The sequence below is a fragment of the Nerophis ophidion genome, linkage group LG06 (assembly GCF_033978795.1).
Source record: "Nerophis ophidion isolate RoL-2023_Sa linkage group LG06, RoL_Noph_v1.0, whole genome shotgun sequence".
In the NCBI taxonomy this organism is placed as follows: Eukaryota; Metazoa; Chordata; class Actinopteri; order Syngnathiformes; family Syngnathidae; genus Nerophis; species Nerophis ophidion.
Window position 1 is genome coordinate 49,303,060 of NC_084616.1, and position 16,144 is coordinate 49,319,203.

At 39.3% G+C, this 16,144-nt stretch overlaps 1 protein-coding gene and 1 long non-coding RNA gene across 5 annotated transcripts in view; one reads left to right on the forward strand and one right to left on the reverse strand.

The window, feature by feature from the left end:
* The window catches only part of LOC133554857 (uncharacterized), a 29,446-nt gene extending 23,792 nt beyond the window's left edge, over positions 1-5,654 (reverse strand). Inside the window, exons 1-2 of the long non-coding RNA XR_009807232.1 lie at positions 5,574-5,654; positions 4,865-4,918 (exon numbers count right to left, since the gene is read on the reverse strand). This is a non-coding gene — a long non-coding RNA (uncharacterized LOC133554857). The remainder of the gene's footprint in view (positions 1-4,864; positions 4,919-5,573) is intronic.
* On the forward strand, positions 5,132-16,026 carry rad21l1 (RAD21 cohesin complex component like 1). Of its 4 annotated transcripts, none has more exons than XM_061904076.1 (14): positions 5,132-5,174; positions 5,986-6,157; positions 6,231-6,360; positions 6,636-6,735; positions 6,932-7,038; positions 8,040-8,147; positions 9,800-9,904; positions 10,004-10,096; positions 10,174-10,400; positions 10,474-10,543; positions 10,619-10,731; positions 10,809-10,925; positions 12,588-12,662; positions 15,215-16,026. In XM_061904076.1, the coding sequence occupies exons 2-14, from the start codon at positions 6,008-6,010 to the stop codon at positions 15,389-15,391; spliced, it is 1,572 nt and encodes a 523-aa protein (XP_061760060.1). In that variant the 5' UTR covers positions 5,132-5,174; positions 5,986-6,007; the 3' UTR covers positions 15,392-16,026. The 4 variants fall into 4 exon arrangements, with proteins under 4 accessions (XP_061760060.1, XP_061760057.1, XP_061760061.1 ...); XM_061904073.1 differs by lacking the exon at positions 5,132-5,174 and adding an exon at positions 5,240-5,773; XM_061904077.1 differs by lacking the exon at positions 5,132-5,174 and adding an exon at positions 5,240-5,773 and having other exon boundaries at positions 8,043-8,147.
* The last annotated feature ends 118 nt before the right edge of the window (positions 16,027-16,144 follow it).

Below are 16,144 nucleotides of genomic sequence, written 5' to 3' on the forward strand. Positions count from 1 at the left end.
TTTATTGAAATTTCCCTCACAAGCTCCTGACCATTGTGGACTTTTAATGAGTTTAACTACGCTCGGAGCCTGGGCTAACAGACCGAACGAAGCCTGGCACATCCACTTCCACCTGGAGCTTGGGCTAAGAAGAGGCCAGAGCTTGGAAAATATTTGAGGCTGTGCAACTCAGAAACTATAGCATAACGCTTTCCGCTGATGTTTTTCAATATAAAGATGATGTCATTTTTTAAAGCTTTACAATGGACTAGCTCATAGACAAGCTAGCTCCAATTAGCATGGCCAATCGCAAGGCACAGGTAGACAATTTTTCACACTAATGTTCATATCTATGGACAATTTGCAGTCTGTAATGAAGCTAACATGTATATTTTTGAAATTTAGCAGGAAACTTTAGTGCCTGGAGAAAACCACGCATGGGGACAAATGCACACTCCACACAGAGACTTCGAAACGGAGGATCGAAGACACGTGTGGCGTAAAGTTAGACGTTATTGTCAGGAGTAATGTCAAAAGACTTAGGGTAGAAATGCAATAATTAGTTTAAAATACCTTTGTCTTCAACTTTCTCTCCTTACTATTGCCAGGTGTAAACTCGTTTAGGTGCGTGATGAGCTTACGTGGGCTTCAGATAGGCGATTTCGATGCAGGTTGTTTTTTTTGTTTTTATAAATAAAGCAACGTGGAACGTTATTTATGATATTTGAGCTGCTTTTCAAACTTATTATAGTCAATGGTACATAAATATAAGACTATATATGGTATATCCGTTCATACAATATATCACCTAAATATGTTTTAATGTTAAAAAAAAAAGTGTTTTCGTGTAAAAAACAAACAAACAAAAAAAATACTCATTTTGAAGGTGTGACGGAAGTAATCTTGGTGTGTTTTTGAGCCACAATCTTTTGCATGTTGTTGAAATCCTATAATGTGTGCAGCTTATAGGCGTGGTCAGAATTCAGGTGAAATCAACAGATGCAGATATTATCATAATTTCTGACACATGGCTATGAAAATCTAGTTCTAATGATGACATCAACATACTCGGATACAATGTTCATCATACGGACATGCCCAAGAAAAGTGGTGGCGTAGCTATTCATGTAAAATAAAAAGTATTTGTTGCAGTAATTGTTTTATCTGAATCGATTTGTAAGTAAAACTTTTTTGGGGGTTTGAATGTGGAAATAGTTAAGTCCCTCTCTGTAACTGTTGTGGGGTGCTACAGGTCTCCAGCTTCCCCCTTGGAAGCATTATTGTCTTTAGAGCATCTTTTATTCAAATTAAATGATAATCAACTTTTATTGGCTCGGGAATTAAACTGGGACTGGCTGAATGCAGTTTCTGGTGAATTTATATCTTTCTCTGAATGTAATCATCTTGCCAGTTGGTCAACCTACATACAAGGCCAAATGTAAAGAATCCTGATAAGTCTACTTTGATTGACTTAATCCTAACTAACATCCCTCATGAATTCTCATCAAGGGGTGTGTTCTGCAATTATTTAAACAATCATTGTGTTGTTGCTACCTGCAGGAACACTAAAATCCCTAAATGCAATCTGTATTATTTCTAAGAATTACATTTTAATGAACAAACTTATCATTATGATTTGTCTTTTGTTAATTGGAGGCAATAGAGTCTGTTGCCAGATGTCGAGATGGCTTGGACATATTTCAAAGAAAATTATATTAACATTGTAAATACACATGCTCCTAGCAGGCAGTTACGGGACAAGAGAACCCTTGGTTTTGTTTACAATTGTCAGAGTCCATCCATCACCGCAACGTGGCATGGGCCAAAGCCAGGAAAGACGATACTCCTTCTGATTGGTCTAATTTTAGACATTTAAGACATAAATGTACTTCTTTTATCAAGAAAGCTAGCTACATCAGAATATTACTTATCCTTACAGAAACCGTCAACGATCCACAGAAATTTTGAAAAGTGTATAGTCTCTATCTGTAAATAGAAGACTCAGGCTCTTCCAAAATATGTCTTGAAATATTATGTCCTGTCTATGATAGGACCGAGGTCCAAAATAGCTTTAACAAGTATTTTGTAGTTTCTGGCGCTTTGTTTGACTTCATACGAGCAGCCACTGTGACTCCCTGCACCGAACCTCCAATGTTTTCTGGAGAGCTTGTTAATAACTGTGTTACTTTTCCTGTGCAGGAAGTGCATAAATCCCAGAAAACATTAGATCACAGGAAACCCCCTGGACCTGACTTGATACAGCCCTACTTCTACCATGAATTGAATAATGTGGACACTCGGGTGAAGAGAGGGGCGGAGCTTTCTACCGATCACCACCTGGTGGTGAGTTGGCTGCGATGGTGGGGGAGGATGCCGGACAGACCTGGCAGGCCCAAACGCATTGTGAGGGTCTGCTGGGAACGTCTGGCAGAGTCTCCTGTCAGAAAAAGTTTCAATTCCCACCTCCGGAAGAACTTTGAACATGTCACGAGGGAGGTGCTGGACATTGAGTCCGAGTGGACCATGTTCCGCACCTCTATTGTCGAGGCGGCTGATCGGAGCTGTGGCCGCAAGGTAGTTGGTGCTTGTCGGGGCGGCAATCCTAAAACCCCTTGGTGGACACCAGCGGTGAGGGATGCCGTCAAGCTGAAGAAGGAGTCCTATCGGGTCCTTTTGGCTCATAGGACTCCGGAGGCAGTGGGCAGGTACCGACAGGCCAAGTGGTGTGCAGCTTCAGAGGTCGCTGAGGCAAAAACTCGGACATGGGAGGAGTTCGGGGAAGCCATGGAAAACGACTTCCGGACGGCTTCGAAGCGATTCTGGACCACCGTCCGCCGCCTCAGGAAGGGGAAGCAGTGCACTATCAACACCGTGTATGGTGCGGATGGTGTTCTGCTGACCTCGACTGCAGATGTTGTGGATAGGTGGAAGGATACTTCGAAGACCTCCTCAATCCCACCAACACGTCTTCCTATGAGGAAGCAGTGCCTGGGGAATCTGTGGTGGACTCTCCTATTTCTGGGGCTGAGGTCGCTGAGGTAGTTAAAAAGCTCCTCGGTGGCAAGGCCCCAGGGGTGGATGAGGTCCGCCTTAAGGCTCTGGATGCTGTGGGGCTGTCTTGGTTGACAAGACTCTGCAGCATCGCGTGGACATCGGGGGCAGTACCTCTGGATTGGCAGACCGGGGTGGTGGTTCCTCTCTTTAAGAAGAGGGACCGGAGGGTGTGTTCCAACTATCGTGGGATCACACTCCTCAGCCTTCCCGGTAAGGTTTATTCATGTGTACTGGAGAGGAGGCTACGCCGGATAGTCGAACCTCGGATTCAGGAGGAACAGTGTGGTTTTCGTCCTGGTCGTGGAACTGTGGACCAGCTCTATACTCTCCGCAGGGTTCTTGAGGGTGCATGGGAGTTTGCCCAACCAGTCTACATGTGCTTCGTGGACTTGGAGAAGGCATTCGACCGTGTCCCTCGGGAAGTCCTGTGGGGAGTGCTCAGAGAGTATGGGGTATCGGACTGTCTTATTGTGGCGGTCCGCTCCCTGTATGATCAGTGCCAGAGCTTGGTCCGCATTGCCGGCAGTAAGTCGAACACATTTCCAGTGAGGGTTGGACTCCGCCAAGCCTGCCCTTTGTCACCGATTCTGTTCATAACTTTTATGGACAGAATTTCTAGGCGCAGTCAGGGCGTTGAAGGGTTCCGGTTTGGTGACCGCAGGATTAGGTCTCTGCTTTTTGCAGATGATGTGGTCCTGATGGCTTCATCTGACCGGGATCTTCAGCTCTCACTGGATCGGTTGGCAGCCGAGTGTGAAGCGACCGGAATGAGAATCAGCACCTCCAAGTCCAAGTCCATGGTTCTCGCCCGGAAAAGGGTGGAATGCCTTGGGGAGGAGACCCTGCCCCAAGTGGAGGAGTTCAAGTACCTAGGAGTCTTGTTCACGAGTGGGGGAAGAGTGGATCGTGAGATCGACAGGCGGATCGGTGCGGCATCTTCAGTAATGCGGACGTTGTACCGATCCGTTGTGGTGAAGAAGGAGCTGAGCCGGAAGGCAAAGCTCTTAATTTACCGGTCGATCTACATTCCCATCCTCACCTATGGTCATGAGCTTTGGGTCATGACCGAAAAGATAAGATTACGGGTACAAAGGGTTTTTGTTCTTTTACATGGAACATGCTGCAAAAAGACTGGAAATTAACACTTTTGATTAAAAACACTTGAGATAATGTTTTTTGTTTTAATTGTAGCTGTTTTTCTTAATGTGTATAACATGTATTTTTATGTAAATATATTTTGCTGCCTCTTGGCCAGGACTCCCTTGAAAAATGTTTTTGAATCTCAATGGGACTTTTATGGTTAAATAAATAAAATAAAATGTAAAAGCCACCCTGAAAATTTCGGGCGTGACAGTTCTGAATTAAAATTCCCTGTTAATAGAATTTCTATGAAAAAGTGTGTGATTCCGTCCATGACGAGCACATGTTAATGTCGCTTTGACAGAGAAAATGATGCATCAAGTGTGCCATATGTCACATCGAAACAAGGCATCTTGTCATCTAGTCAAAAATGGGTAACATCAAACGCTGACATAACGAATTCACAGCTCAGCACATGTCATACATGTATTGCGTTGTGTGCCATTAAGTGACACTAACGCATTACACGTGTATTTTTGCAGTTGTAATTCCCAGTCTGATTTTCAGGGTATTTTCTTATGCTTATGAGAGAAGGAAACAGAAAGGATTATAAATAAAACGTGGGTTAATGGATCTCCTTTCTGCAGTGAAAATGATCCCCCTTTTCATCGTACATCATCTGGATTATTAGACATGCAATAGTTATTAGTGTGCATTTAAACAACTCTGTAACATGATGAGACAACTTTACCTTTTAATTGGAAATTATTCAAAACCACATCATCTTCCATCACAGGCCAGTGTCCTAATAATGTGGAAGAAAAGTCAAACAAATTATTATTTTGCATCATTGACCATGTAATCATATAAAGTAATTGCATCACTGTTTTTCCAGGATGCATCGAACTATGCATGGAAAACATGCATTGCCTACATACTTTGCATTGAGACAAACATTACAATTTGCCAACATGTCTTTAAGAATTTTCCAAATTAACATAATTGTGTTTTAACATAGGTTCCAGCCAGCCCCTGCTACCCAGGGACAAGAGGTGCAAGCGGTAGGAAATGGATGGATGCGCTTTTAACTGACATGTGGGAAAATACCAATATGACAGCTTGTGACATGGCGCTCTCTACTGTACAAAACGGGAAATAATGTGGCTGTATCATGAGTTGTACGATAGACAGATATACCGTAGTTGAGGTTTCATTGGTGCATCGCGGATGTACGCTTAAAAAATAAAAATATCATGACCAAACATATTGAGTTACAACAATTTGTTGATATCATCGAGCATATTTAAGTTCCTTTCGTCGCTGTAATTGACAGCCCTGTGTAAGAGGCAAAACAAAATGTCATGAGCCTGCAGTTGGAATTCCTGCGTATAATGTTCTAACTAGCTATCCGTTTGGGATATATAGATGTTGAGTGATTGCCTCATATAATTGTCGCTTACCTAAAAGTGTGACACCCATTGACATCTTAACCCAGTCCGACATCTTGTTGACCCGAAGTCACGTGTTCTTGTGTTGCTAAGTTACGGTCACGCGCTGTATGTCGAGAAGCGGGATTTACGAAAATCAAGTCAGCTGTTAGCTTGTTTGGTAAGCGGCGTAATTAACTACTCCCGATGTTGCCTACCTGTCTCTTTGAAGTGTGAGTGTATTCAATTCAAAACTTTCCTCCACTTTGACTCAACGCAGACTAAAACTTATTTAAACCACAAGCTATATGTTTGAAAAGACCATGCTAACGATGCTAGCTTGCATAAGTACTAGCGTTGACGTGACGTATGCTGTCACATCCGCATTTTGCGATTTTATACAGTAAAGAAATTAGTGTACATATAATTGTTGGTTATTTTACAGGTGACAACATTATATCAGGAGGATGTTCAACTTTTACTCGCACGCCCTAACGCCCATGCAGGGTTCTCTTACCAAAATCTGGTTAGCAGCACACTGGAAGCAGAAGATCACCAAGGACCATGTTTTTGAATGCAATTTAGAAAAAACAATTGGAGATATCATTTCTCCACAGGTGAATAATTGTCAAAAAGCACCAAACATTACCCATATACGTATTCAGAGTACATTATGTGATATATTTACAGATGCAAATTGGTTTGCGGACATCTGGATATTTGCTTCTTGGTGTGGTTCGGATCTTCTCCAGAAAAACTAAGTATCTTCTCGCAGACTGCACCCTTGCCCTGGTTAAAATTAAAGTGTCATTTCGACCAGGTAACATTTGTCACATATTGCAATAATTGTTTTTTTCAACTCCATTATTATTATTATTGTATTTAATCATCAGAATGAAATGAGTATTCAGAGCATGATGAATATACTGTAGTATCAATTTGCTGCGGGGTCTTGGTGTATTCATTATTGGGGCACACAGCGGTTTAATAAATGTGCAGTGAAACGATACCATAAAAATATGCTTGCTTCTCAAATATGTTTGACAATTTGCTTGATTGATTGTATAATTGTTCTGTAATTCTTAATCCCTGCAGATGAAACACAATTACCTGTTGAAGAGCTTCAGGCAACAGTCCAAAAAATCACCTTGACGGAAGATTTTACTTCCTTTAATGATCAGCTTCTTCACCCAAAGTAGCTTTGACTTTTTTACCACCTGCCTTCAATAAGATAAACACTCATACTAGTAAAATATAAATTACACATTTAATCATACACATAATTACCATAGTTTTTGAGTTGTAAAGACAGGTTCAACATTGAGTTCTTATGTGAATACAATATATTCTACCTACAGTAGTCTTCATTAGTTTTGTGTTTTGCCTTCTAGTGATGTTAATTTGGATTTGAATTACTTCTCACTTCACCAAAGTCGACCAGAGGAAATTACTCTCAAAGAGGATTTTGGAAATTCCTTTCTGAGCTTGGCAGACGTTGGTAAGAAACCATTTTCAGACTTAGAAACCTTTATTTAGAAACAGAATATTTAATTTCTGTAAAACCACATTTTTTTATAATACGGTGGTTTAGTTTAGACAGTTTGTTTTTATTTCAAAGGGTACCCATAATGCAAAACCAACTTTTCTTACCTCTTGGTACCTGTTGTTGTGTGTTTGGGATCTGCACAAGTCCCAAAACTTTGAAATCAAACCGTGGAGGCATTGCAGAGATATTTATAAGTCAATCTTCCCTCAGATACTTTCGCTCAACGATCCCTGAGGAATTTTCCCAATTGGTGACAGCAGATTTTCATGTCTGGTAAAGTTTTACCCGAAGAGCTTTGTACGTGTGCAGTATGACACTTCACCTGTAGCTCCTTCTTTTTCGCTAACATTTTGATGTGGGGAAGACGGGCTCGTACATGCAAATGCATCCTTTGCTGTTGCCATTTCTAATAGAAATTAGCTTATAATTTGAACTTTATAAGTAGACTCGCTTCGGAAGCCCTAAAAACTACAACCATGATGGTGGAGAGAAAACGCTGTCAAAGTGGAGTCACGCAAATAAGACCCCCACAAAACGGCGCATCCTGAAGAGACAGTGAGAAAGCAGCTTCAAGGGGTTTGTAAGACATCTCTGCAACATTTTGGCCAAACAACCACCATTACATGTTTATGTAGGCCAAAAGGAAGTGTTGTAATTTCGAGGGACAAAATAATAATATAATCCCTTTTAAAGTGTTCACTCGGTTCTCTTTAAAATACCACTAATGCCATTTTAAAGACCCACCAGTCTCACTTCATCTTAAAGTAGTCCCCGGGACGTCACATAATTAATTGTGTAACAACTACAACTAAAGTCCAAAACTCTAACTATCAAGTTCAAAGATGCAATATGTTACTTGTTTCGTATGTTTAGTAGTAGTAATAGTCATATGTTGTTCCTTGATGGGGATTACTGACAAGGAAAAGCTTTCTTTCTTTCTTTGTGATGGGCAGAAGATGAGTCCAAGTGTCGCCAGTATAGTCAAATTGATATCAGCTTCCAGAGTCTGGCTCAAAATAACGACTCATTTGGGGATGAGGGTACTGGAAGGGATTTACTCGGTAGGTATTGAACATTTGTAAGTATGTGCTTGTACAACCCCTGGAAAAAATTATGGAATTACTGCTCTTGGAGGATGTTTAATTTTTGGGAAAAATGCAGACAACAGACTTGACACAATAATATAGTTTTTTCAAATGCCAACTTTCTGGCTTTAAAAGACACTCAAACAAATCAAAAATATATATTGTGGTGGCCAGTTAAAGTTACATTTTTAGATAATGTAAAATGAAAAATATATGGAATCATGCAAAACAACACAACGGTAGTTCTTCTTTGCACCACCTATGGCTTTTTTAACAGCTTGCAGTCTCTGAGTCATGAACTTAACAAGTGACAAACATTATTCTTCATCAATCTTGTATCAACTCTCTAATTGTTATTGTCAGATCAGCTTTGCAGGTTGGAGTTTTGTCATGGACCATTTTCTTCAATTTACACCACATATTTTTAGTTTGATATCTGGACTATTTGCAGGCCACGTAGCATTGACCATCTTGAAAAATTATGTCATCATCCCCAAACATCCGTTTGATTAATGGAATAAGAAAAGTGTCCAAAATGTCAATGTAAACTTGTTCATTTATTGATGACAGCCATCTTCATTATGCTATTACCTGACATGCAGCCCTATATCATCAATGACTGTGGACGTCTGTTGCACGTTTTCTTCAGGCAGTCGTCTTCATGAATATCATTAGAACGTCACAAAACAAAAGTTTCAGCATCATCACTTTACTCCATGCATAGTTGCGATTCATCACTGAATATGACTTTCATCCGCTCATCCATAGTCTATGATTGCTTTTCCTTATTCCATTATAACTTTGTTTTTCTGTTTAGGTTTTAATGGCAGCTTTCATTTGGCTTTTTGTATTTAAATACAATTTCCTTTAGGCAGTGTTTTATCGTTGGAATACAAAAGGTGATACCAGTTGCCACCCATTTGTTCTTCATTTGTTTTGATGTAAATTTTCTGTTTTTAAGACATTTAGCGTGACATGTTCTGTTTTGATGGTTTCATGTTTTCCTTGGTCTACCAGTAAGTATGCTTTCCTTTTAAAACTTTCCCATGTTGTTTTTGATCCAGATTTTGGTCACAGCTGACCATTAACAATCAACATATTTTGCAACATAACTTCTACAAGAAGTTTGATAATCCGCTCCTTTGTTTCAATTGACATCTCTTGTGTTGGAGCCATGATTCATGTCAATCCACCTGGTGCAACAACTCTTCAAAGTGTGAAACTCCTTTGTAACTGCAGACTAATGAACATATTTAATCTGAAGCAGGTGTTAGCTTTGGAAATGAAAAAGTACATAGTGATTACATAATGTTTTCTCAGAATTGAGTGATTCCATAATTTGTTAACTAAGCTTGATCTAAAAAAATAAACGGTTACTGACTACAACAGTTTGTATTCTTGATATATTTAATTTTTTCTTAAAACCAGAATGTTGCTATTTGAAATGACTATAGTTTTGTGTCATGTCTGTTAGCAGCTTTTTTGTTTCCACATAATTAAACTGAATTACCGTCCTCCAAGTCCAGTGATTCCATATTTTTTGTGAGGGGTTGTATTAGATCATTTTGACAAATTCAACTTGATCTGTTACATTTATCATTTGTGTTTTATGTTCTTTAATTCCGCAGACTTTCTGACATGTGACAGTGATTATGGTCTGTTTACTGTCGTTAGCCCACAAGAGCTTTTTTTAAACAACAATTCAAACAACACTTTACTCAACAACCAGCATGGTAAAAACAGCATTCTGTATTGAGTGTTCAGTTGCACTGAAAACACTTTAAAAATATAAAGCTTCTTCATCAAGACAGTTTGTTTACATTTAACTTTAGGTGCATGCAGAGTCGATCCTGCAGAAGAAGAGTCCCTTAACCAGCTGAACAATGAGCAACTGACGTTTGCCCTTACGCCTGTGCTTGCCACTTGTAAGCACATTGTCGAACAATTTTAAGCCTCTCATTTTACTTGTATATAAATGTGTTGCTGTGTTTTTTGTCTTCAGCAAGCCCAAAGAAGAAGAGAAGGAGAAAGTGCAGGCTAATTGTGGACCAAATTACAATGCTAACCAATATAGCGATGCAGGAACAGCTCAGTGACTTCTCAGATCTGATTTCCCCCATTGACATGGCTCCTCCCACCAGAAATATCATGCTGTGGAAAGAAAGCGGTGCTGCAGACCAACTGCTGGCTCAGCCGTGCACCAATATTATAGCGCCACAGATTAAAAAGGTAGAACAAATGGTTATTTGGGTTATAAAGATACTTGACCTGAATTCTTCATTGTTTTCTATTTACTCTACAGAATTTTAAAAACATTGTTTACCTGTCTTTGCATGACAATGCATCACATGAGGTCATGCGGCTGGATGACGGTAGGAAGCTTTATTTAGGCACTCAATACATTTTGTAGTATTCTATATTCTTGCAAGCTCTACCTTCTGCGTCAGTTCACAGAAACACATTTAACACTGAAAGGCTTGTGGATTTATCCAGAGATCACAAAAAGCTCAAAGACGCCCTTTGTACGACCGACAACCAAGCGGATGTAGAGCTCACACAAGTAAACCAAGCTACTTCCGTCAAATAGAAACATGTAATTCTCATCCGCATTTATCATCTGTTCTGTGTGCCTGTCAGGATGAACACATATCAGACCTCCATTATGCAGAAATTCCGTCAGAAGACTCCCTGTTTGTCCATCCATCTCATGTGGAGCAGTACAGTCAGGCGCGATCCACAAACTCACATGCACAGGTGGCTTCAAATGTTGTCTGGTTTCATCATGTTTTGCCTGCTTTATTTTTAACTTTACAGCTAGCAAATTTTTACTGTAGCACAACAATCCTAATGTATAAAGTGCATCCGTAAAATAATCACAGTGCTTCATTTTTTTTCATGTTGTTGTCTTACAGCATTGTTCCAAAATGTAATAACTTCATTTTTGTCCTCAAAATTCTACATACAATGACCTATGACTGTAAAAAAAACTTTTTTAGAAATTGTTGCAAATGTATTAAAAACAAAAAAATAAGAAATCACATGTTCAGTACATACTGCAAGTATTCAAAGTCTTTGCCATTAAGCTCAAAGGTGAGATAAAAGCATCCTTTTTCAAGTGATCACCATTGAGATGTTCCTACATCTTAATTGTGTGGTAAACCTGCTAATTTACCACACCTGTGGTAAATTACGCTTGTTGGACGTGATATGGAAAGGCACACCCGTTTATATATAGTATAAGGCTGTAAATGCCAGGTGTCCAGTTTGGAGGAAACCAGGCACTGCTCATCACCAGGCCAATGCCATCCCCACAGTGAAGCATGGAGGTGGCAGCATCATGCTGTGGGGATGTTTTCAGTGGCAGGAACTAGGAGACTAGTCAGGATAGAGGAAAAGATGAATAGAGCAATGCACAGACACATCCTGGATGAAAACCTGCTCTAGAGTGCTCTTTAACTCAGACTGGGGTGATGGTTTATCTTTCAGCAGGACAATGACCCTAATCACAAAGCCAGGATAATGGCTTCAGGACAACTGTGTAAATGTCCTTGAGTGGTCCAGCCAGAGCGAAGACTTAAATCCGACCGAACATCTCTGGAAAGATCGGAACATGGCTGTGTACCGACCCTTCCCATCCAACCTGATAAAGCTTGAGTGGTGCCACAAAAACGAATGGGCGAAACTGCTGAAAGATAGGTGTGCCAAGCTTGTGGCATTGTTTTAAAAAAATAGTTGAGGATATAATTGCTGCCAAGGTGCATCAACAAGGTATTGAGCAAATGCTGTTTAATTAATTTGCACAAATTTTGATTAAAAAACACATAAAAAAAAACGTTTTTACATTGTCATTATGGGGCATTGTGTGTTGAACTTTGAGGACAAAAATTACTTATTCCATTTTGGAATAAGGCTGTAACATAAAAACATTTGGAAAAAGTGAAGCGCTGTAAATACTTTTCGAATGCACTGTAGATGTAATAGGCTCCACATCCTTAGACGAGGAAGCATTTTTGGCAAATATGAAAAGGTAAGAACTTGCTTTCAACAGGTAGAGTGCAGCTATCTCCCTTGACAGGTTGGGTCGGAAGAGAAATAAACAGAGGGCAGAGGGAAGTGTGGGTGGTATTAAAGAACAATCAACCTGTACATATTATAGCAGGGACTTATTAGTAGTAGCACATATGGATGGTGTTGGACCACTACTTCCATTTTTGTCAGTAAGAATGATTTTAAACTATATAATTTACAGGAAACATCTGCCGAGAAGGTGGTATAGTACAGGTGAAATCTGATTTGAGGTATTAATAATGGCTGGTTAACTGTAAGGATTGCTGAAACAGATGGTTTCAGTTGGCCTGTCACAGCGAGTGGAGGTTTAGCTGGCACTGACTGACGTGGTTCCTTTGTAATTTGCAGTCTTTGCTGGGCAGCCAAGACTTTGAGGCACAGAGGCTCAACAGACAAGCACAGACGCTTCTAAAATCATTACAGGTAATGATCTAAAAATAAAATACTTTATATAATGATAATTTAATTCAGCACAGAATTTGTACTTTACTCGTCCTTGATACTGTAGTTCCTCAAATAGTCAGCGCTCGAAGAGAGGAGGTCCTCTTGAAGCAATGCGCCACTTCTTTTTCCTCTCAAGAAAACATTAGCAGATGGCTGTACTTATCGTTGTTATCTCATAGAACACAACTGCACAACAGACATGGCATCTGCTAAAGCTAATGTTGAGTGGACTTAATAAGAATGTTCTGAATGTGAATTGCTAAACATTCCAACTTTGAGGCACAAAGAATTTGGGATTTTGGAAGGATGAATGTTCGGGGCAAAATGTTTTGGCAAGTACATAGCTATATATGTATTATGATTATGGCTGTCAAACGGTTATGTCTCATTTTCATAATTTTATATTACTTAAAGGGTCTGTTTTCAACTTGCTTACAGATACAATTTTGCAGAGCAAAAACTATAACAAGAGCATCTTATGTTACCATTAGTGGTTTAACAGTACTTATTTGTTTTAAAATTGTCTGTTTTTCACAATTACAAAGTTTATGTAATAAAATGTTTTGCCGGCTCAAAAAAAATTATTGGTGTTTAAGGCAATCACTCACCCTGTCCTGTCAACACAGGGTTTGCATGCACACAAACAAAAGTAGTCCAAGAGATGCAACAAATAATTTGCAATCATGTTGTTGTTATGATAGAATACTTTCAATGACAGCTAACTCGAACTATCTTAATTGCTAATATTTGCTAACAACACCCAAAGCTAATGCCTGTGTATATGTTGCGTACGTTTGTACTACAGTACATCATTACGTCCTACAAGCCATAAGAATGCGGGATATATTGTGTAAAATATTGGTAAGTCTGACACCCCTGGTCTAAATGATGCAAACAACCCCTTTAAAAAAGACTGTCAAACAGGAACATTTTAAAATTATTTACTTGAGTTTATTCATTTATTGATTCAAAACTGTAACAGCTTTATCCAAAGTCCAGTCAGGATGTATTTTAAAGTGAAATTTGCCAGCGAACACATCATTTTGAGTCTCTTGACTCATTTTTGCACTGCCTGATCACTGACTATTTAACAAGGTATCCATCTACAGTTATGGTAAAGGAGCATGTATGGTCAAAATAAATTGCATGATTAATCTACATAGATATGTTTAATGTGATATTTTCTTGTGATTAATCAAATGATTCAACTTGTCATTTTTGACAGCCCTAATTATAATACATATGCTTTTACCTAAACTTAAGAGTGAACAAACATAAATGTTTTGAGACAAGAGTTGTCTCTCTGCTAATTGTTATGCTTTAAGGCTCAATTCGGATTCTCCCCTCTCCCCTGTTTTACTTGACCCGCCTCCTTGGCTCGAGCATCTAGTGCCATGGCAAAGTATTACAAACACGGCCCTATGCATACAGACATCGCTCGAGTCTTGCTATGTCATTAATCCTCGCCGTTTGCCAGGAGTGACGTACAAGGGAGATGCAACAAACGTTTGTTTACTTTTAAGATGCCTTTGCATGTGATGTTCGGCTTGGCTTGTGCACTTCTAATTTTCATTTGCCTGTTTTATTAAGAAGAAGACCATTTGGAAGATAACATTTTGGCAAAAAAGGCAAGTGCTGGCCCATCAGCTTGCAGTATATAAAGTGTGTTTCAGTGTGTATTTGTGTTTGAAGCCAAAATTTACATGCAGTAGCAAAGGTTTGAAGTCTGACTAAAACGACAAGTGTCAAGTTTATGAAAATCATTAATTACGCTGATTACTTATTTGTACGCATCTCTGGGTTTCTGGTCTGCCATATTTCTCTTTGCACTCGGTAGTGTATCGAGGTCTGCGAGCTCACTTCGCTTCGAGGGAGATACCTGCCCTTCCCTCCTACCTAACAGATCATTCGAACGCCTCTTGATGTATGTGAACACGCAAAACCAAGGGGGAGAGCAAAAACAAGGGCGAAGAAGGGGTATTCGAATAGAGTCTATGTTGCAAGCAAACATTTCAGATACAAGCATCCCCACCATTCGTTTGCATAGCAATGCCCACAAAATCAGTCATAAACATCAGGTGTTAGTCACTAGCAATAGCTCACAGCTAGAGATTGACATAACTTGGTTTTCCAAACATTATTGGAACAAAGAAAGTGCATGTGAAGGACCGAATACTGAGAAAAAGAAGTGATGTTGATTTCAGATACCAGTGTTTTGAGTTATAAGCTCAGTCACAGAAGCAATTAAGATTGTTAATTCAGGTACTACTGTACTATATTATAAAAATATATTTTAGGCATTGTACTATTGAATATTATTATGAAAAATATATATTTTTGCAACTGAGCCTTAAGTCCTAACAAATGCATCAACTCTAATTGACTTCTACTCTTCAGGTGAGTAAACAATTCTGGCAAGGATATGAGGAAGTACAGTATATGACAGTTTGCAGTTTTTACAGTTACAATTTAGAGCAATTCATGACCATGAGATCCAGAAGAGATTAGGGATGTGTGTGTCTGTGTGGCAGCGCACCAGTGAAACTCAGTTCAGCCTGAAGGCCCTCTGTGCAGGAAGCAGCCGCTCCCAGGCAACCGCTACCTTCTATTCTCTGCTGGTCCTGCAGAAACAACAGTCTTTGAACCTGCAGCAGAGCGCACCTTACGAGGACATTCTAGTTACGCTGGAATCTGCATTTCTTTCTTAGGTGAAGGTGAAGGAAAAGTCAACTTATTCTTAAATGGGTTTTATTGGGTACAAGTAAGACCAGCAAGTTTGTGTTGCTGCACTTGTAGGGGAAATATTGTTTGTTAATTACATTTGCATGTTGTTTACTTTGATTTAAATCTACTGCCACAAAATAATTTGTTTTTATTGTTAAATTATACTGGAAAAATATCACCGAGATGTTAATTGTTCTGTTAGATTGTTGCAAATGTCGCTTTAAATAAGTGTGGCGTAAAAGCCGATTGATTTGTACAAATAATTAAGTTATTAGTCGTTAGAAGCCAAGGTGTTAAAATGTTTAAACCTGTAATGGTTCTGGCTGGATGTAAAAATCCCTTCATGTGTACTAAATATTAACCTTATTGATATAATGTTATTAAAAGAAATGGGGGAAAATGAAGACGCTTTTATGTAGGTTTTTGATGTTTGTGGGTCTTGCTTATACAATCTGTTGATGGTATTTAGGTCAGGGCACTCAAGATCTTCAACACCCAACTCACTTAAGCATATATTTTAATAATATGACAAATAATATTTGACTTACTTTTAAGACTTTAATCACTGAAACCCTTTCAGGTCCTCGGACATATAACGTTCAAAACATTGAAGGTCTCCCCAAGGGTTAAGGGGAACAATGCCTGATAATTATAAGTCTGTCAGTCTTTTGCAGCCTTTATGTAGGAGGGACTGAATGCCGTTCTTGCTTCATTCATCATCAGCAGAGAAAGCCGTG

Bases quoted from the DNA above. Each gene is read 5' to 3' on its own strand.
- rad21l1 (XM_061904076.1), top strand. From the start codon at position 6,008: ATGTTCAACTTTTACTCGCACGCCCTAACGCCCATGCAGGGTTCTCTT. The intron at 6,736-6,931 runs GTAGCTTTGACT...TTTGCCTTCTAG, and splicing joins GATCAGCTTCTTCACCCAAA to TGATGTTAATTTGGATTTGA. The intron at 10,544-10,618 runs GTAGGAAGCTTT...CTTCTGCGTCAG, and splicing joins GGTCATGCGGCTGGATGACG to TTCACAGAAACACATTTAAC.